At 42.9% G+C, this 21,827-nt stretch overlaps 1 protein-coding gene across 2 annotated transcripts; it reads right to left on the reverse strand.

The window, feature by feature from the left end:
* Positions 1-1,102: 1,102 nt before the first annotated feature.
* Positions 1,103-9,086, reverse strand: camlg (calcium modulating ligand). 2 transcript variants are annotated; one of them, XM_023281388.3, is made up of 4 exons: positions 8,753-9,086; positions 6,454-6,917; positions 5,720-5,785; positions 1,103-4,866 (listed from the first exon to the last, which is right to left on the reverse strand). In XM_023281388.3, the coding sequence occupies exons 1-4, from the start codon at positions 8,901-8,903 to the stop codon at positions 4,675-4,677; spliced, it is 873 nt and encodes a 290-aa protein (XP_023137156.1). In that variant the 5' UTR covers positions 8,904-9,086; the 3' UTR covers positions 1,103-4,674. The 2 variants fall into 2 exon arrangements, with proteins under 2 accessions (XP_023137156.1, XP_023137157.1); XM_023281389.3 differs by having other exon boundaries at positions 6,454-6,914; positions 8,753-9,084.
* Positions 9,087-21,827: the final 12,741 nt, after the last annotated feature.

Genomic DNA, 21,827 nt, shown 5'->3' on the forward strand with positions numbered 1-21,827 from the left:
GTGAAGACGTCAGAGCGCCGCCTGGCGGTGGGAGTTCAGAACAGCGACTCTGAAAATACACAAGACATGGAGCTGCTTATTTCTACATAAAACAACAGAAACAGACGCTTTACAAGCACTAATTTCTATTATTAAATTTGATACACAACATTGGAACTGTTCTTTTACATTTATATGTTACAAATAGTGTATATTGTTTTAATTTTAAACGCTTCAATCTAGTTACTTTTTTCAATCAATCAATCAATCAATCAATCAATCAATCAATCAATCAATCAATCAATCAATCAATCAATCAATCAATCAATCAATCAATCAATCAATCAATCAAAGATTATTTGCATAGGCATTTACAACAGCCCAAAGGGTGACCAAAGTGCTTAATCTTTAAAGATAAACTTATAACCTTCCTCTTCAGCCTTGGTTTTGATTAAGTACGGTTCAGATAATTCTTGCTTTATTTTATTAATTTATTGTTCGTCTCAAGCAAGCATAAGTTATGGCAACTGGACTAACCTCGTGTGAGTCGAGTTGAGACTTATCATGACCTGGATGACTGAGAACATCCACAGATTTAATTTATTGTTATTTTGTTGTTAATTTTTCTTCTGCTGTCTTTCATTGTAATGTTTTTAGGTTTTAATGTAGTTTTTAATTAAAGTATGCTTTGTCTTTTATTCTAATTTAATCTTGTTTGTATTATTTTATGTCTACAGGTCGTCTTTTTAATCTTGTCTTATTTCCCTCTTTACTTCTTCTGTCTTATTTTCAACTAACTAGTTAGCCGTGAAGCACTTTGACCTGCACTCAGCTGTACAAAAGGTGCTATATTAAGAAAGATTGATGATGTTAAAGAGGACTGTAAGATCTTTTACAGCATATGATATTTTGATATATAAATTGTGTCAAAAAATTACCAGATCATGCAAATTTAGTTCATTTTATCAGACAAAATGCTTCAGCACGTGAAAGAATAATGCATGAATGATGGGAAATCCAGACTTTCCTGAGGTATGACCTAGAAACTGATAGAAAATGGTCACAGGAGAGTGTGTTCCACTGATTAAATAAAGCAGTAAATACAAAAAACGCCAAAACAGAGTAAGTCACACAAGTAGTATTTATTTGGTATGAACTGTCCGGTTATTTGTTCCTGTGTACGTTTGGAAGCAGAGACTGTTTACATCACATCAACACTGATTCAGTTACTGAAGTTCAAATACATAAGAGCCATTAAAAACTGTTTTTTCTGTAAATTTATCAAAAACAATCAAGTAGGTCAGAAAAAGTCGCAGGAGAAATCACACCAAATTCATTTACAAGAAAAATATTCACATTAATAAATTAATCTGGATAAAAAAAAAAAAAAAAAAAAAACATGAAGCAAGGGCGCAAAAGCACATGAGCAGAGAGTTTACCGCCTATAATGCAGGTAGAGCAGGACAAGTCACCAGATTTACTTGACACAAACAAGCAGAAGTGGCTCATTTTAAACAGTACTTTCCAGTAAAACCCACAACATTCTCATCAAAGCTTACTGCAACTTTAAGCTCACAGCCGTGCAAAACGATAAACTCCACATTCAAGGACTAAATGCTTCTTTAATTTGAGTTAAAACAAAGGAGGAAACTTGTTCATAATGCAGGTGGACCCTTTCTGAACACTGAAATATGAGCTGAAGCGAGGAAATCTGATAACACTGATACAATTAAAATCTATCGGTTAACGGAGAGGTCAAGTTCTGAAGACGCACCGGACTGCTGTGGCTCTGTCCAAACAAACACAGCTGAGGGAGGAAGCTCCAAAAATGTTGCTTAAAATGTTCAGATTTGAATCTCCAACTAACTGAGAGCTGGAGAGGCTCATTTCTGAGTCGGAAAAAGTGTCATTTGTCCTCATTTATTTGATTCACTCAGTGTAGTTTTGACCATTAAGCTCTAAGCCTTGTAATCAAAGCTGTTAATGTCATTAGAAAGTAGTCCGGACTGTATGATGGACTAAAAGACTCACAGGACTGTTTCTCCTACAATTAGATCATTAGTGTGTTGAACTGATGGCTGACTGCATTCAAAGTATTTTCTAGCTAGAGAGGGGTGCCATAACTTCAAAAAAAATTGAAGATTTCTGAGATTATTCACACAATCTAGTCAGAAAGCAAATTTCTGAGTCTTGAAATGAATCTCAAAACAGATATTGCTCAAAAGCTCCTGAAGCTTTACGCAGTCACACTTCCTCCTGCAGAAATCTAGTTTTCTACCTTGTCTAGATGTTTTCTTAGATGCATCATGACTGAAACAAGCAGTCAACACTGTAGAGGAGTATTTTCACCCTGAAACTGCGGGTTTCGTATGCAAGAAATCTGAGGAACCGATCCTGTCAGCTTGTATAGTGAAGCTTCTGTATCATTATTCCTGTTCAGAATCAGGTTTCAAACATGTCAGGCTGAAGTACTCCAGTGTTTGTCACAGTGTAGTGTAGAGCAGGTGAGCAGGTGTGCTCGGGCTGCAGCGAATGATGGAGGAGGCTCTATAGATTGTTCTGCCACTTTAAGGCAGGAAGGGATTATTTTCAGAACATAAAATGATAATTTCCTGCATAAACCAAAAGTTATTCGAACTTATAAAGAATTTTGCAATTGGTTAAATGCACCTCAAGGAGATGAGGAGGAGCTTAGAGCGAGGAAACACTTTCTAGCTGGGGAGGGGTGCCATAATTTAACACAAAAAAAGCAAGATTTCTGAGATTATTCACAGAATCTCGCCATAAAGCAAATTTCTGAGTCTTGAAACGAATCTCAAAACACATATTGTTCAAAAGCTCCCCTGCCACTTTAAGGCAGGAAGAGATTATTTTCATGTAAAAAAAATAAAATCCTAAATGTGTCACTTTGATACAGAGATGAGGTTTTTGGGGTTAAAATAAAAAAAAACAGTGACAGAGTTTACAAGAAACCTCCATGACAGTTACTCTTTGTGACACATTTGCAACATCCAGGGGTGCTTTTCCTAATGTAAAATGGTAATTTCTTGCATGAACTGAGAGATATTCCAACTTACAAAGCATTTTTCAATGAGTTAAATGCACCTCAAGGAGATGAGGAGGAGCTCAGAGTGAGGAAACACAGGTGCATCAAGTCTTTTATCATTAAAACGCTGCACTTTCATGGTGGTTGGTTTGATCTGATGTCAGAAGTTGCAGCCTTCATCATCGCATCTCTCTCTCTGACATCGTGGCAGGGAGAAGCTGAAGAAAAGACACTTCAGCATAATGAAAGCAACCCCTGTGTGGCCTCACATTGTAGTCAGTCAGCAGGAGAAGAGATCTGCTGTATGAGGGAAAAAGGAAACTACCAGCTTCTGTCAGTTCTGTCATTAATAGCAACCAGGAGCCTTAAAAAATGTCTCATCTAAAGGTTTTTGCTCAGTCTGCTTCCGTTTCAGTTCATTTCTGTGGTTTACCAGCTAAACTCCTCCGGCAGGTTTCATCTTTTTGTCAGCATTATATGGTTTTGCAGCAGATTCAGAGCAGTCTAGCTGTCTGTTAGCTCATCTCTGGAGTGACTAAGAGCCGGGCGACAATTCAAGTGATCAGCTGAGAACGTCAGCAGATTGTGTTTTCTTCCTACAAAGTTCTGCCATCTAAGCTGAGACTGTGTACATTTCTCTTCAGACAAATGAGAAGCTTAATTCATAGATGTCAACGTGCACTGTTACTTTAGTCCAATGCACTCAGGAGGTTTTGCAGATATAGACTTAACTTGTCTGCCTCATAGTTTTAGAGATATTGCTGAGTCAGTTTGCTGAACTCACAAAACATCACTTTAAATAAATCATCCAAAGCAATTTGAAACCAACAGAATAAACTGGCTCTGTAAAGAACAACCCAACAGCAGCTGAAGACATCATTACTGCCTTTTTCAGGGTTTTTCCAGGCTCCCACCAATGACGTTTAATGTGATCAATCTGTATGAGTTTGTCCTGTCATTTCTGACCAATTCATAAAGAAAAATGTCTATTTTGTTTAAGCAATGAACAAAACTGATTAAAAACTCAAGCTGCTATTTGCTTTTATCGGTTCTTATCATTTCAGCGGCAGTGGTTTTCTTTTGAGGCAGGCTTAAACTTTTCTGCAAAGCACCAAAAACTGAATTCGATGAGACTATAAAGGCTGTGAAGTTCTGCCTGTCAGCCTGGTGTTAGTTTACTCTTTGACTTTAGTGTTTTCCAGAAGTTTTCTAATGACTGGAACAGTTCCCTGCATTGGACACAATTTGATCATCTCATATAAACTGCTGTTATGCATCAACATCAGGAGTCAGGTTCAGAAACATCAACCCAGCCTTTGAGGACTCCAGTGTTTCCCCTTCATAAGTTAAACGGAACCTGTGGTTGTTGACAAATAAATATCCCTCAGCACGATAAATGACGATACATTCTTTGCACATACAAAACACAAACTGTCCTTCTGTTTCCCTGTAACAAACACTGTTCACATGTAGCTTTAGTGGAATCCTGAAGAGCTTCCGTCCGGGTGGTGTCCAGCCCTGATCGTAAGGCAGCAGGGATCCAGACGACAAACAGGCAGAATGAGCATGCCTTGTTGCTATGGGAGACAGAGGGAGGCGGGGGACATCGAGGAGGGAGGTGGGGGGGTCGCTGAGGTCCTCGTCGTCCGTCAGGGAGTCTCTGAACCAAACAGCAGCAGGATCTCATGTGAGAGGATGAAGGTGAAGAAGTAAACGCAGAGGTCAGCGAAGACGTCGCCCATCCTCCTGTAGGTGTCCATGGAGCGGTTGATGACCTCAGCAGGGATCCCAGACAGCAGCAGGGCAGCGGTTAGGACAGTGGTCTTGGTCTTCTTCTCTACCTGGAACACAAAAGGTGTAGAATATGTGACCAATGATTATCTTCCACAAATGGTGGAGTTGTGGACATAACTGACATGTAGCATCCAACTTTCAATAGCCTGTTCTTGTCTTTCTCTTGTCATCTGTGGCATCCTCATTTGAATAAAGCTGCATGGTTTAAAATGAGGATTGTGGTTTATTTCAAGCAGGTGAATGTCCCATTAATGTGACTACTGTGACTCTTTGGGTCATGCTAACTTCACTCGTTGCACCTCAAGTAGTTGATCTAAACAGTGAATGAACAAAATTGATCTGGCCACCTAGAGAAAAACATTTAGCTAGCTGTACTGTGACTCTTTATCCAGGATACTTGTCAGCTGATCTCTTCATCCATGCTCAGTTTAAATATTGGTGTGTAGTTTCTGGAAACTCTGGAAATGGCACATTGTAGCTTGAGAACTGTTTCTGGGCTGGAGACCTTGTGGTGCGTCCTGGTTTCCTGGGAACCTTGCAGTGACACTGAGACATCACTGCCAGCTGCCTGGTTTATTTTTGAACTACATGCTAAGCTAAGCTGCTGGATGTAGCTCCACGTTTAGCGAACAGACATGAGTGCTGTCAGTTTTCTCATCTGGTAGCAGGAAAGCTATTAAACACAGCTTCCAAAAGAACTACTCTTTAAAAGATTTAACACTGGACTGTCAGTCACAGCACCAAGAAGTCTGAGCAACAATGGGTCACATGGTCACACCAAAACACCAAAAATGCTGCTCTTTGTTTTTTTAAAAAATCAATTATTATGTCCCCTTTATGAAAGGAAAACAGAAATATTATGATTGTGCATCCAGGTTCCACTGTTTGGTGCAAACTCACCTTTGGAAAGTATTTCGACAGTCCCATGTAGGCCAGTTCAAGGGTCAGAAACGGAGCAAATATTGACTAGAATGGAAAAAAAACACAGTGACAACATGCAGATTTAACACAGAGTCAATATAATGTACAACAAGCAAGTCTCAAAATTTTAAGTACAGGGGTCCTCAAATTATGTCGGCATTCTGTTCCTATGGTGTAGTGTAAGTCGATTTTCACCATAAGTCGGAACTCCAGTGAAAATGTAAACAAAGCTGTTACATGCATCATGATATTGATCAGTTTACATATTTGTACAACTACAGTAACGACACGGTCATTAGCTCACACTGAAACACAATTCGGCAGGAAAATACCGGCAAAAATGTAAAGTGAAAGTCTGACTTGCACTTGGGAGTCATAATGAAGTTAGTGAATGTAGCATAATCCAGTGTGGCGGCAAATATAAACAAAGCCGTCTTATAGCGCCGCGTGACGACTGTACATACAGTATTCATCCGCTCTGCTCGCCAACTAGTTCCACTGAACCAGTTCTAACGTAATGATGAAACGCTGTACTACGTTAAACCAAGGACTGGCTCGTAATCAGTTCCGACGTAACGATGAAACAACGCAAGTCGAAGACGTCGTAAACCGAGGACCTCCTGTAATAGTAGTCAGAACACCTATATGTGAGCCCACACATTGCTCATTATACATTATAAAATAATTGTTTTATCTACAGCATGTCTCCTCACCAGATACTTGCAGACAAAAACCCTGACAAACACAGCGAGGAGGATGCTGCCGATGAGCCTGAAGACCCTGAAGGGATCAAACTCCTCTGAGTCGGACCCTCCGTCCTGAGCCGGCTTCTCGTTGGCCAGCTGACCGCGGAGCTTCATGGCATCGTCAAAGCGGGACAGGTACTTCTGGAGGCCTCGACGTGGGGAGCCGCTGTTGTCGTCTGACACCCGCTCTCCTCTCGGCCTCTGCCGGAGGCCTCCCAGCTCGTCCTCCAGAGAGCCTCCGGGTGGCTCGCTGCAGTCTGGCAGTGGAGACCCCCTCCTCTCTGGGGTGGCGCTGTGGGAGCGGCTGCCGAGTCCCGACGCCTCTGGCAGGAAGGGAGACGGTCTCGGGGAAGAGGAGGACGAAGACCACGGCTCTGTTCTGTCCAGATCGAGGTGGAAGCGAGGTTCTGTGGGACGCCGGGACGCTCCTGCTGAGGAGGAAATATCATCAATTATATCGCATTTAGCAAGTGCTGACGAAAACCCCCCACTTGCATCTTAAATTACACCTCATGGAAATACTGGGATACTGTTCCTTATCACTCCACCAAGTTATGTGACAATCGGCGTCTGTCTGTGTGTCTGTGCACAACATTAATCAAAAATGGAATAATGGAATTGGATGAAATTTTCAAGGAAGGTTTAGAAATGATGGCAGTGACGTGGCTTATAGTCTGGATCCACGGATTTGTTAAAGATTACTGTATCATTGTGAGGCGTCACTACAACTATGACTACAACTAGGTTTACCATCATTCTTATGATTGTTACTCCGAAAGTAGAGTTTTTTTAGGTCATCATTGAATCTATAAGCGTCAGAAGAAAACTGTGAAAATGCTCGTCAGATATTCTCAGAGCCTAACTTGACATTTTCAAATTGTTTGTCACAGAGATTAAAATCCTGGAAGACAGAGGTGCACAGGATGAGTCATTTGGTGATCAGTCTATCATAAAATATTAGCGTTTGATGAATGTGGCCGTATTTTAACCCAGAATGTTTGGGTGGGATGATGAGGACGTAGTTTTACACAAAGCTGTGTAGGACAGATTAGCATATGTTGTATTTTTCTCATTCTTCTGTAGAACCGTGTAGTTACTGGTTTAAACCCCACACTGGGAAAAGTGCCACACTTCTGCTTCTATTTAAACGGAACATTAATACTGACAGTGTAATATGGGTAATGCTTCCTGCATTCAAACAACAGCAGTCAGATGAAGCAGGCAATAATCACAAACATTAGGTCTACAGCTCTAAATGTTTTATGAGCAGCCCCGGACTTATTTTTTCTTTTCTTTATCTGTGAAAAAAAAAATAAGAAGGCAACAAGGTACAGGCAAAACTAGAGGAGGCGGAGGAAGAGAAATCTCCTGCAGCAGCAGATGAGTCAGGATGTTAGTGCTGCTGCTCAGCTTGGTGAGCAAGAAGCTCTTCAGATAGTCAGGAATTTCTTTTAAATCACTTCTGAAAACCCACTTTTACAGACTTGCTTTTATGTGAGGTTCGCTCAAAATACTATTAAGGTTGCAGCTATAAATCAATTAGTTGTCAACTGTTTAATTAATCAGCAGTTACCTTGTTAACTAAGTGTCTAGAGTTATATTTTTTAGAAAATGAAAGTCAAAATTATCATGCTAGATGAGATTATTTTCTCCTTTCTTTTCTCCTCTAGGACAATAAACTGAATCTGTTTGGGCTGAGGACAAAACAAGATATATGAGGAGGTCATCTTAGGATTTGGGAAACACTGATGGACATTTTTCACCATTTTCTGGTATTTTATAGACCAAACTATTAAAAATTACTCAAGAAAACAATGGACAGATGCATCTACAATGCCCTTATTGCTATTAACTAACAAACATTGAATTGAGTATTTAAAATGTACAAGATACAAAAACTTCACTCCAGCTGGCAGCTAAAAGCACAGTATTTACAAAAACAAGTAATTCCAATTAACGTTTCCATCTGATTATAACTGAAAATCATCACAATTAAGACTAATTCAAGGCTCATAGTTTGGTTTAGCTGCTTTCATTTATCGTGATATTTATGTGGAAAACGAGCTGAACAAAGAAACAAACCGGGATCACCAGATTGAACATTTTATACTCATTTTAGTCTGAAATAATTCGACAACTGTGCATTATCAGGTTAAAATCTGAAGCTTTCTGGGCTGAAACCTGCCAACGCCTCTGTCCACCAGAGCCTCCTTCCAGTCTCCCCCAGCAGCTCTGCAGCATAAACCCGACCAGATATCAGCCATACCGTTATTTTCAGCCTCGGTTTTAGCGAAGCCTACGATTCGGTTCATGCGGTCCTCGGAGTTCATCAGCAGCTTCCTCCTCCGGATCTCTGCCCTCCGCTGCGCCGCCGACACGGAGCTCGTCTTCTCCTCGCTGGCCTCGCCCGACTCCATGTCAGAGAACGGAGAAAAACCAGCGCCGAGGTCAAGATGTACTCAGGGAACAAACAAAGAGCGACTCAGCAGCGCCCTGTGAGCGACACAAACGCCTCAGAGCTCCGAACCAGACGGTAAACGGTAAACGGTAAACATCCCGGAGAACAGAGCGCTGTCTGAGCTGAGGACGCACACTGATGATGTCATAATGAGGATGACGAAGTGTTATTCCGGGGTTTTCAGCCCTCAGTACTGCCTCACAGGAAAAAAAAAGCTTTATTAGGGTCCGAGCACCGAATGGTGCGAAGACCCTATTGGAATGCAAGGAATTATTTATTATTTATTATTATTATTATTATTATTATTATTATTATTATTATTATTATTATTATTATTAGGGTCCGAGCACCAACGGTGCGAAGACCCTATTGGAATGCTAGGGTTTATTATTATTAGGGTCCGAGCACCGACGGTGCGAAGACCCTATTGGAATGCAAGGAATTATTATTATTAGGGTCCGAGCACCGACGGTGCGAAGACCCTATTGGAATGCAAGGAATTATTATTATTATCATTGGACATTTTTTAAAATCTATAAACTCAAACAGCATAACCCCAAGAGAGCTGAAACTTGGCCAGGATGTACTCCCGTCATGGGTGATCAAAAGTTATCAAAACGCTCTGCAAAAGTCTGAGGGCGTGGAAATGGCGAGCCACGGAATGCGGCCATTTTGAAATATGATTCATATTTTGTCATTTTTGGACATTTTCAAAAGCTATTAACTCAAACAGCGTAACCGTGAGAGAGCTCAAATTTGGTCAGGATGTACGCCAATCATGGGTGATCAAATGTTATCAAAACGCTCCGCAAAAGTCTGAGGGCGTGGCCATGGCAACCAGTGGAATGCGGCCATTTTGAATGTCTCGCCATGAAACAGGAAGTGCTATCTAACTAGCCTGTACATGCTCCAATCTGCTTCTAACTTTACATGTGTGATCAGAGTCCAGCCCTAATCACGTCCATAGGTCGATATAAACTCACAGTCATAGCACCACCTGGCAGCCATTTTGGATTTCTCGCCATGAAACAGGAAGTGCTGTGTAAGTAGCCTCTACATGGTCCAATCTGCCTGAAACTTGACTCTCTCAGTTACAGCACCTCCTGGTGGATATGAGTGGGCAAGCCGGGCCGCTCGGATGTGAGGACCCGTCCAACGCTGCTTGCAGCTTTAATTTACTTTGTGATCGCAACAACTTATCAAGATATGGAAATGATTTTAATTTGATATTCATTTCCACGTGTAGTAATCCTGACACCACAGCATACAAACTAAACAGGAACTATTAAGGAAGAAGTTTCGGTTATCTCCCTGCCTTGTAAATGGAGAAAATTTAGAAACATGTAATTTTTTATATTTAAAAAATGCATAAAAGTTTTCTTGGTGCATGAACTGAGGCTGCTGACTGACCTTATATTGCACAATGTTCAATGTCTTTAAATATTTTCACAGTAAGGATTCATCTGTCGATCTATCTATACCTGAAACCTGATCCTCTGTATATAGTCTTCTACATGTTTGTTGTTTTTTTTTTTTTAAGAATAAAATCATCTGTATATAATGCTATGGGCAATTTTTGCACCGTTTTTTTCTTATTTATTCTTGCACTGCCTTTATACTCTTATACTTTCTCCTTTCCTAAGGAAGAAGTTTCGGTTATTTCCCCAGTTATGTTTGAAATGTAACATTACTTCTTCAGCTCAGTGCATCAGTGATCATATTGGTTTAGTGGTTGGAAGTCAATAAAACATTAGCGTCAGTCAAATTGAATGCGTCAGTGGATGGAAGTGGTGGTTGCCTTGTGCTGCTCTTCACTTCACTGCAGCTCCATGGCTCCATCTGCTGGACGGACAGAAGTGCAGCAGCTGATGGCAGCTTCTTTGACCTCACGCTGCTGTCAGACCCACAGATTAGGGTTTATTTCAGATATATATAATAGAAAATAGTAATTAAAAAATAAGCTGATGTTGTATTTTTGCAGCAGTCAGTTTTACAGGGTTAAGAGCAACCAGTCAAAGGTTATTACTGAGGATTTTAAACAAAAACATTCAGGCAAACAGTTAACATCATAGGGTGCCTGACATGTTTGTTTTTTTTCCGGGTCGATACAGATTTTTTTTGTAATCAAGGAGATCAATAACCAAGATTTGGAATCACTACACATTTGCAGAAAAAATTAAGTTTTTGAACAGCACATAGAGTTAAGTTAAAATTAAAATAATCACGAGTTGCAGCCTTTGCTTATTTATGTTTTACATGCTGAAGTTGTCCTTCAGTGTTTCACTGATCAGATTGTGCTGTGGGCAGGACAAAGATCAGAGGGAGGCAGCTGCAGCAGACCCAAAGTAGTTTCACATTCATTTATCTGATCAGATTTCAGGGGGCTTTTTTTTTTTTTTTTTAAGAAATGGGACCAATAATTGAAAACATGCTAAATATCAGATGGGATCATTGGTGTCACAGGACATCTGCAGACACAGGTCAAAGATTAAAAGGAGTTTATTTAACGAATGAAACTAAAACCAACACAGAAAGGATAACTAAACCAAGGTGAAAACAAAAAGGGGAAACCAGACTAATTGTAGGAGAAAGGTTCTGGTTTCAAAGTCTCTGGTCTGGCAGAGAGCGGAAGAATGAAGAACCGGGCCTTTGTGGATTAAGGTGATTGAGAACTGGTGAATCAACCCCCACACCTGTGAGAGAGATGGATGGATGGATGGATGGATGGATGGATAGATAGGTAGGGAGGTAGATGGACCATAGATAGATGGATGGATAGGTAGATTCTGCAGTGGGGAAATTTTCAGTGTGGCAGTAGCAGATAGGAAAAAAAGTTAAAAAAAAAAAAAAGCAGCACTCAGTGCACAGGTATAAATAGATGCTTTCTCCTTAGAGAAGAAATAGAAATGCTTGTAAAAAAAAAAAAACCCTGTGAAATTGCACATATTGACTTATTTACATTTTATTGCAGTTACTTCATGGGTGATCTGAACTACTGGGAGCAGGCTTGATTGAACACAGTCTGACTGCTGCAGGAAGGAAGGACCTCCTTCAAACATCGTGGGTGAAGCAGTCTGTCCCTGAAGGAGCTGCCGGTGATGGTCCTGTTTCCTGCAGGGGGTGGGAGATGTCCTCCATGATAGACAACAGCTTTGTCATCATCCTCCTGTCTACCACCAGCCCAAGACAGAGCTTGCTTTCTTAACCAGTTTCTTTAGTCTCTTCCTGTCTGCAGCCGTGATGCTGCTGCTCCAGCAGACCAGTCCATACAGGATGGCTGATACCACCACACAACCATAAAAGGTCCTCAGAATTGCTCCCTGCACCCCGAAGGACCTCAGTTTCCTGAGCAGGTGAAGTCTGTTCTGACCTTTCTTACACCGTGCGTTGGTGTTCTATCTCTAGACATGTTTGAATGTCTTTATCAATAAATGCTCAAACATATGTTGAGTGTCAGCTCAGCTCTTTGTTCCATACATGTAAATGTTCCTATGTGATTGGTGTCTTGCAGTCAGAGTGTAAAGAATTGAAGCTGTCAGAGGCTTTCTGTGGTGAAGAGGCTGCAGGACATCAGCTGCTCCAACAGGTGAAGCCTTTGTTCTTTGGCTCCAACCAGAAGCAGCAATAAATCAGCATGAGCTGCAGCTTATCCACCTCACAGAGTGTATAATAAAGAAACCAAGAGGTTTTAGTTGATAGCTGTCGCTAGCAGTGTGTTGTTCAGGTTGTGAGGAGAAGTAAAAAGCTTACAGCACCTGGTATTCCCAGGTAGTCTCCCATCCAAATACTAACCAGGCCCAACCCTGCTTAGCTTTGCAGATCAGATGAGATCAGGTGTATTCAGTCTCAGAAACAAACCTCACATGATTCAGATCTCCACTCACACCTTTTATTTGTCGTTTGGTTGCGCCAGTACTAATTGATAGCATCATTTAAGCAAAGTTAGAGCAACATCTTGTAGGACAGGTGGTGTAGAGGTAAGTTTTTTGCCTCCCCGGTACCTTAGTACCTTTATTATCTTCACTTCCTTAATACTTTTGTGTACCATCATTTACGAAAACTAACAGCTACACCCAGTAGGAAGGATAGCGCAGTGGTAAGTTATCTGCCTCTCATCCAGGAGGTCCTTGGTTTGAATTCAGCTCAAGGCTCTTTTTACACTTTGGCTGCATGACAACCTCTTGCAACCATCATTACAACAAACTCCACCAGGGACCTTGTGTGACAGATAGCTCACACAGAGGGTGTGTGTCTGTCATGTGGACGGTCACGGTTCGAATCCCCGCTGGGAACCTTGTGGAGGGTGATAGTGGAGTGGAGTGTCACTGGACTGGACTGGATCCTGGAAAAAAGGAAAACAAGGAGATTTACCCATAAGCAAGGCACGAAGGCACGAAGGCACGAAGGCACGAAGGCACGAAGGCACGAAGGCACGAAGGCACGAAGGCACGAAGGCACGAAGGCACGAAGGCACGAAGGCACGAAGGCACGAAGGCACGAAGGCACGAAGGCACGAAGGCACGAAGGCACGAAGGCACGAAGGCACGAAGGCACGAAGGCACGAAGGCACGAAGGCACGAAGGCACGAAGGCACGAAGGCACGAAGGCACGAAGGCACGAAGGCACGAAGGCACGAAGGCACGAAGGCACGAAGGCACGAAGGCACGAAGGCACGAAGGCACGAAGGCACGAAGGCACGAAGGCACGAAGGCACGAAGGCACGAAGGCACGAAGGCACGAAGGCACGAAGGCACGAAGGCACGAAGGCACGAAGGCACGAAGGCACGAAGGCACGAAGGCACGAAGGCACGAAGGCACGAAAAGATTTTTTGCAAATTTTGCCCTTTTCTTCTATTCGTCAAGGTGGTGACATCAACACTGAAAGAAAAAAAACAATCCACAAAATCAAAAAAAGAAGATAATCTACCTACAACTTTTAAAGGACACGCTAAAAAACACAATACTAAAAAGTCACACTCTTCTCCTCATCACTCATTTTTACATTTTAACACAATTTCAAAGCCACACAAATCACATTCTTCATGTCAAATCACTTCTCTTCACTACAAATGGGAGAGAACAGCAAACAAATAAAATACAACTTATGGCTTAAATATCTTCAAAATCTCTTTGCTATTCCTCTACATTCAAATTCCTCAACACCACTCAACAATCACCTGCAGGATCTCTTACTTCTTTCTTAGCTCTGACAAAACATCTTCAAGACTCTGAGAAGACAACTCATTTTCAACACATTTGCTGCTTCGTCTAAGTGTCCACACACATCTCCAGTCATCCACAGGCCTCACCACTGATCAGCTGCACAAACTTACATGTTAAACTTCTCCAAAGATAAAATACAGGCCCTTCTGTCTGATCACAACTTTTACTGGTGGCTCATATTTCAAGTTCATTTCCTTGCAAAGTCTTTATTTTGGATTAAAGTGGGATCTGTGACCAGGCAGATCACTTGTTTATTCTTAGCATTTGGATTTCACTGACATTCCTGTCATGTAGAAAAATAGAAATATCTTTGCATTGATTCAGCTAAACTAACTGCAGACACTGAGAGGCGTAAAGTTCAACAAATGCTGTTTTTATTTACTTCACTGGTGACATCAGTAGATGCTTGCAGTGAAACCACCACTGCAAATATTTATGCATTAAAGTATCACAACTGAAAACTCCCTACAAACGTCCACTTCTAACACCACAAACATTGTCCAGAGGAAATGATATTAGCTGAACATAAAAACATGTAAAACAGCTCTGATGCTTTCATCCTGAGCTCCACTCAAACATTTCACTGTGCAGCAGCTCAGCAGTTTGTTTAAGAAAAGCATTTAGGTTCAATCTGTGAAGCCCAAAACCCACCAGCTTTGAAAAATGACACCATTTACCAGAGTCACAAACTGTAAAAACAGAAGGAATTGTTGGATTTTCTATGTGAATGTGTCGCCTCTCTAGTTAACTCACCCGGTTACGTCTCCATCCTGACGCTGCTCTGCTGGACCGGAGCTTCTGGACCAGCCGGGTGGACCTTCCTTCACAGATCTTCCCGGTGGGAGTGATTCTGAGTCGGCCTTGGTTGACTGCAAACTCCTTAAAATGGACACATGAGAGGAAATCGTGGACAAATCGATACAACAGCTTGTTCGGTTTGTCCTGTTCTTAAATGGGTAGAAAACTGCTGAGAGCTCTCAGTTCAATTCAATTTTCAATTCAATTTTATTTATATAGCGCCAATTACAGTCAAATTGTCTCGAGACGCTTTACAGAACCCATATGCCTGACCCCCAGAGCAAGCCAAAAGGCGACAGTGGCAAGGAAAACACCCTTTTAACAGGGAAAAAAACCTCGAGCAGAACCCGGCTCTAATGTGGGGGGAACCATCTGCCTGCTGGCCGGGCGGGTTGAGAGGGACAGAAGAGGTAGAAAGGTAGAGATAGAGGGGTAGAGGTAGAGATAGAGGGGTAGAGATAGAGAGGTGGGGGGGTGGGACACAAGGACCATAAAACACAGCCACACATCTGAAGCATCCAGCATCCAGCTCTGGGACCAGGGACACTCAGAGAAAGGACACAGAAAGAAACAGAGTGAATGTAATGCAATAATGGTATATGTAGTAAATACATAGGTAGTTAGAGAAGGGCTCAGTGCATCAAGAGAGGTTCCCCAGCAGCCTAGGCCTATAGCAGCATAACTAGGGGCAAACTAAAGGGACGTCAAGAGGGGAAGTCAGTTGTGCAAATGAAAACACCAGCATACCCCGTCAGGGTCCCCCAGTCAGCCCTAACTATAAGCTTTGTCGAAAAGGAAGGTTTTAAGCCTGGTCTTAAAAATAGAGAGGGTGTCCGCCTCCCGAACCCAAACTGGGAGCTGGTTCCACAGGAGAGGCGCCTGATAACTGAAGGCTCTGCCTCCCATTCTACTTTTAGAGATTCTAGGAACAACAAGTAAGCGCCTGCAGTCTGAGAGCGAAGAGTTCTGCTTAGGAGTAACTATGGTACTACTCATGTCTTTAAGATATGATGGAGATTGGTTGTTAAGAGCTTTATATGTCAGAAGAAGGATTTTCGAATTCTATTCTAGATTTAAGCGGAAGCGAAGCCAATGAAGAGAATCCAATATAGGAGAAATATGATCTCTCTTGCTAACTCCCGTCAGGTACCTCTGGCTGCAGCGCTTTGGATCAGCTGTAGATGTTTCAGAGAGCTATTGGGACAACCTGACTAATAAGGAATTACAGTAGTCAAGCCTAGGAAGTAATCAAATGCATGGACTATTTTTTTTCTGCATCACTCTGAGACAGGATGTTCCTGATTTTCACAATATTTCTCAGGTGGGAAAAAGGGGAAGTCCTATAGATTTGTTTTATTGTGCGAGTTAAAGGGACATGTCCTGGTACAAAGATACTACACCGAGTTCCTCACAGTAGTACTGGAGGCCAATGTAATGCCATCCAGAGTACTATATGCTTTGAAAGCAATTCTCTAAGATGTTTGGGGCCAAATACAATGACTTCAGTCTTGTCTGAATTTAGTAGTAAGAAATTATAGGTCATCCAGGTCTTTATGTCCTTAAGACAATCTTGCAGTCTAGCTAGCTGATTAGTTTCATTTGGCTTCATAGATAAATACAATTGAGTGTCGTCAGCATAACAATGGAAATTAATACAGTGCTTCCTAATAATGTTGCCTAAGGGAAGCATGTATAATGTGAACAGTATTGGTCCTAAGACAGAACCCTGAGGAACTCCATGATTAACCCTAGTATGCTCAGAAGAGTCATTGTTGACATGCACAAACTGGAACCTGTCTGATAAGTAGGATTTAAACCAGTCCAGTGCTGTCCCTTTAATGCCAATAGAATGTTCTAGTCGCTGTAATAAAAGTTTGTGGTCGATTGTATCGAATGCTGCACTAAGGTCCAATAAAATAAGTATAGAGACCAGTCCATTATCTGACGCTTAGAGAAGGTCATTAGTAACTTTCACCAGAGCTGTTTCCTGTTGCTATATGCACTCTGAAGCCTAGACTGAAACTTCTTCAAACAAGCTATTTCACCTTTGTAAATGTTCACATTAATTGATTTGCAACTGTTCTTTCCAGAATTTTGGAGAGAAATGGGAGGGGTTAGGAAACTGGTCTATAGTTGGGCTCTAAAACATCTGGATCTAGAGTGGGCTTTTTAAGGTAAAGGTTTGATTACAGGCAACCTTAAAAGCTGTGGTACATAACCTGTATACTAGAGAGAGGATTAATCAGATCTAACATGTAGGAATCAGCTCTGACAGGAGTGTTTGCTCTGACTCCATGTGTGACTGAGGCTGGGAAGTGAACAGAGACTGCTGCTGCTCAGATTGCAGCTTCTTATTAGCTCAAACAACCAGATCGCTGCGTTCACTACGTCTTGTGGGTCGTGGAGCTGATAAAGAGGAACTTCACCACTGACCTGAGCTGCTGCCACACGGTGAGACGTCCAACAGAGTCACTGAGGCAGCTGATGATGAAGAAGATGAAGGTCTCAGGGAGGAGGGTGGAGGAGGAGAAGCTGCAGGGGCCACATGAGACACTGAAGAGAACAAACCAGAAATGATTCACACACTAGACATGAAGAAAAGAAAACATCAGAGAGTGTAAAATACAAGAATGAGTCCTGAACATCACTGGTGATGAAGCTCGAGGCAGAAAATAACTCAAACACAAACTGCCTCAACAACAAGTTCATTTCTATGGTCAAACTGAGAGCAAGAATTCCTGGAATATTTAGTAAATCTAAACTGTATTTCTGAAATTTAATCCAGACTGGAGAAATATTGTGCATTTTAATATTCGTGTGCTGCTATCCCGATAAGCCGGCTGGTGAAGGACTTTCTAAGTCTTATTGCCTCTTTTAATGTGGTTCAGTGTGTGTCGGGTCCCACACATGAACACGGACACACGTTAGACCTGGTTCTGTCTTATGGATTGTCTGTGTCGAATATTGAGATCGTGGATAACGTATTCTCTGATCATAAGCCTGTGATTTTAATGTCAGCTTTCCGTGTGCTGGTCTTAAATCCAGCGCTCCTGCTGCTGTACTGGTCGGTTTTTTGAACTGCTCTCTCTGCCGGTCGCTTCTCCGCTGCTTTAATCAGCTCTGCGTCCCCTCTAGTTTATCCTCTATGGATACAGAGGAACTCAGCTCATGGTTCCATTCTATTCTTGTCAAGGTGTTCTAACTCCGTGGCTCCTTTAAGAGACTGCACATCGTAGAGCAAAACTGGAGCCCTGGTTCAACGACGTCAACTGGAGCATGAGAGGGAGTGTGGTAGAGCTGAGCGCAGCTGAAGAGGGACTAGAGCTGCAAGTGTCGTTTTTAATTTTAAAAGGACCGCTGGAGAGACTATCAGACTGTGGGTTAAGGAAGCCAAAAGGGCTCACTTAGCTGGAGTCATTGAGTCAAACCGCCACAACCCTCGAGTTTTATTTAATACCACTGACTCAGTTTTAAATGCTCCCAAGCCGGTTTGCCAGGAAGCATCCATCAAACTGTGCGTCAACTTTCAGGAGTTTTTTATTGATAAAGTTGTTAGTACAAGGGCTCTGATCTCAGCTCCTGCCGTCGACCCCTCTGCCTCTGTCTGCTGCCCCGGCTGGGCTCCATAAATTTCAGCCCGTTACTCTGTCGGTTTTCATAGACACTGTCGGCCACATAAAGGGTCCCTCACGACTCCATCCCACCTCACTTTTTAAAAGAGGTTTTCCATGTATTGGGCAGTCAGTTTTAACCGTCATTAACAGCTGTCTGTCCACTGGCGTGGTCCCCCACTAGTTTTAAACACGCTGCAGTCCAAACACTGCTGAAGAAACCTGGCCTCGACACCACAGTTTTATCTAACTTCAGAACAATCTCCAAGCTGCCCTTTCTTTCCAGAATTTTAGAGACAGTTGTTCATGCCCAGCTGAAGTCCTCTTTAGATGAGCACAACGTACTGGAGGTTTTTCAGTCTGGTTTTCAGACTCTGCATAGCACGGAGTCAGCACTGCTATGGGTTTTTAATGATGTTCTCCTGGGCAAACGACTCTGGGGATGATGCGGTTCTTGTTCTTAGCCAGTCTGCTCTAGCGCGTCTCCAGTTGGCTCAGAATGCTGCTGCTGCCCTCCAAAATATGAGCAGCATTACGGCCTGTTTTAGCCTCCCTCCATTGGCTCCCCGTGCGCTTTAGGGTTGCTTTGAAGGTTCTTTTATTTGTTCTTAAAGCCTTAATTGGTCTGGCCCCTCCCTACCTCTCTGAGCTGCTCCATCCTCATCCATCCTCATCCCTCTCACCAACCCTCAGATCAGCTGTTCAGCTGCTTCTGGAGGTTCCGAGGTCTAGGAGGAAGCTCAGAGGAGATAGAGCCTTCTCTGTTGCTGCTCCCAGATTGTGGAATAATCTCCCTATGCACATCAGAGAGGCTCCCTCACTGGCGGTTTTGAAAACCAAACTTAAAACCTATTTTTATTCACTGGCTTTTAACACAGCATGAGACTCTGCTTCTGTTTTATTGTGCTGCTGTCTTAATATGTGTATGTTTTATTTATTGTTTTAATGTTTTATTTCGTTGTTTATTGTACAGCACTCTGTTTCAGCGGCTGCTGTTTTAAAGCGCTTTAGAAATAAAGTTGAGTTGATTTGAGTTGACTTGCATTTAACTGTTAAAGTCAGTGTTTCTAGTTAGGGTCCGAGCACCGACTGGTGCGAAGACCCTATTGGAATGCAAGGAATTATTAGGGTCCGAGCACCGAATGGTGCGAAGACCCTATTGGAATGCAAGGAATTATTAGGGTCCGAGCACCGAATGGTGCGAAGACCCTATTGGAATGCAAGGAATTATTAGGGTCCGAGCACCGACGGTGAGAAGACCCTATTGGAATGCAAGGAATTATTATTATTATTATTATTGTTATTATTATTCTTTGTGCAACGGGAAATCGCCATTTTTGGTGGCCTTATCATACCCCAAAACGCGTGAAACTTGGCATGCTCATCAGGACTGGCGAAAAATTTGATATTTTATGAGAGTTGCGCATGTGTGGGGCAAAATGGCTCCATAGCGCCCCCTGGAAAATTGAAAATTTGGTCATTAGGCCAACTTGCACGACGTTTCATCTACAGCTACCAAATTTTTTATGCATATTCAGCACATCAGGAAACCCAAAAAAGTCAATCATGGCCACGCCCGAAAGCCAACAGGAAGTTGGACATCTTGAATTATATGTCATATGTTTTGACGATTTTCGGTCATTTTTGTGCATTTTCAAAAGCTATAAACTCAAACAGGGTAACACTGAGAGAGCTGAAATTGGACCAAGATGTACTCCAGGCATGGGTGATCAAAAGTTATCAAAATGCTCACCTTAAGTCTGAGGGTGTGGTCATGGTGGCCTCCTGAATTTTGGTGCTTCGCCATGAAACATCAACTGCTGTGTAGCTGGCCTAAACATGCTCCAATCTGTCTCAAATTTTACATGTGTGATCTGAGTCCAGTCCTGATCACATCCATAGGCTGACATAAACTCTTGGTCGCAGCGTCACCTGGTGGACGTGCGTGGATTCGCTGACCAGCAAGTATGCGATGACCCGTCCAACGCTGCTTGCAGCTTTAATTTTTAACTTGAGTTTGGACTCGACAGTTTTTGTCGGGAGGTTGGACTTTAGGCTTTGTGCTGGAGGGTTGAACTGTGATTTCCAAGATGTTCAAAGTGTACAGACCTCTTGAGTCATGAGGACATGAGCTTTCACACAGTGTGAGGGCTGAAATTTTCGAAGTTTCACAGTAGTTGTCTGTAAACATACAAAAGATAAAGAAGATAAAGAAGAAGATCAAGGCGGACAAGGCCAGCTACAGGACCAAGATGGAATCTCACCTGCAGGAAAATAACACAAGGGAGGTCTGGAGAGACCTGAGATCCATCTCTGGTTACAGCAGAGGCCATGAGAGGGGAGCTGCAGCAGGAGGCCAGGAGTGGGCCAATGAGCTGAATCTGTTCTTTAACAGATTCGACTCTGCTCCCACTCCTCCCTCTTCTCATCAAAGCACCGACCAGCCAGCTCCTTCTTCACGCCTCAGCTCTTTACCACCAACACCACCAACAGCACCCCTCCTCCGATCCCCGTCTTCTACCACCTCCGGACTCCACATACAGCCCCATCACCCCTCCTCGTCTCACCCCCCACCACCACCATCACCCCTCCCCCTGCCACCCTCCCCCTGCCTCTCCATAACAGTTGATCAGGTGAGAAGTGAACTTAAAAAGATCAAGACCAGGAAAGCTGCAGGTCCTGACGGAATCAGCTCCAGACTCCTTAGAGACTGTGCAGACCAGCTCTGTCAGGTGCTGCTGCACATATTTAACCTGAGCCTGAGTCTGGAGAGGGTTCCTCTGTTGTGGAAGACTTCCTGCCTGGTTCCTGTCTCTAAGACCAGGAACCCCAGGGAGCCTAACCACTTCAGACCTGTGGCCCTCACTTCTCACCTGATGAAGACCATGGAGAGGATCGTCCTCAAGAACCTCCGTCCCCAGGTGAGCCAGTATCTGGATCCACTGCAGTTCGCCTACCAACCGAACATTGGAGTGGATGATGCAGTGGTCTACCTGCTGCACAGATCACTGACTCACCTGGAGAAACCCAGCAGCACTGTGAGGGTCATGTTCTTTGACTTCTCCAGTGCTTTCAACACCATCCAGCCTTCTCTGCTTAGGGTGAAGCTTGAAGGAGCGGGAGTAGACTGTCACCTGGCTGCTTGGACCATCGACTACCTCACCAACAGACCACAGTACGTGAGGCTTCAGGACTGTGTGTCTGATGTGGTAGTCAGCAGCATGGGGGCCCCACAGGGGACAGTGCTCTCC

Source organism: Amphiprion ocellaris, chromosome 14 (assembly GCF_022539595.1).
Source record: "Amphiprion ocellaris isolate individual 3 ecotype Okinawa chromosome 14, ASM2253959v1, whole genome shotgun sequence".
Taxonomy (NCBI): domain Eukaryota; kingdom Metazoa; phylum Chordata; class Actinopteri; family Pomacentridae; genus Amphiprion; species Amphiprion ocellaris.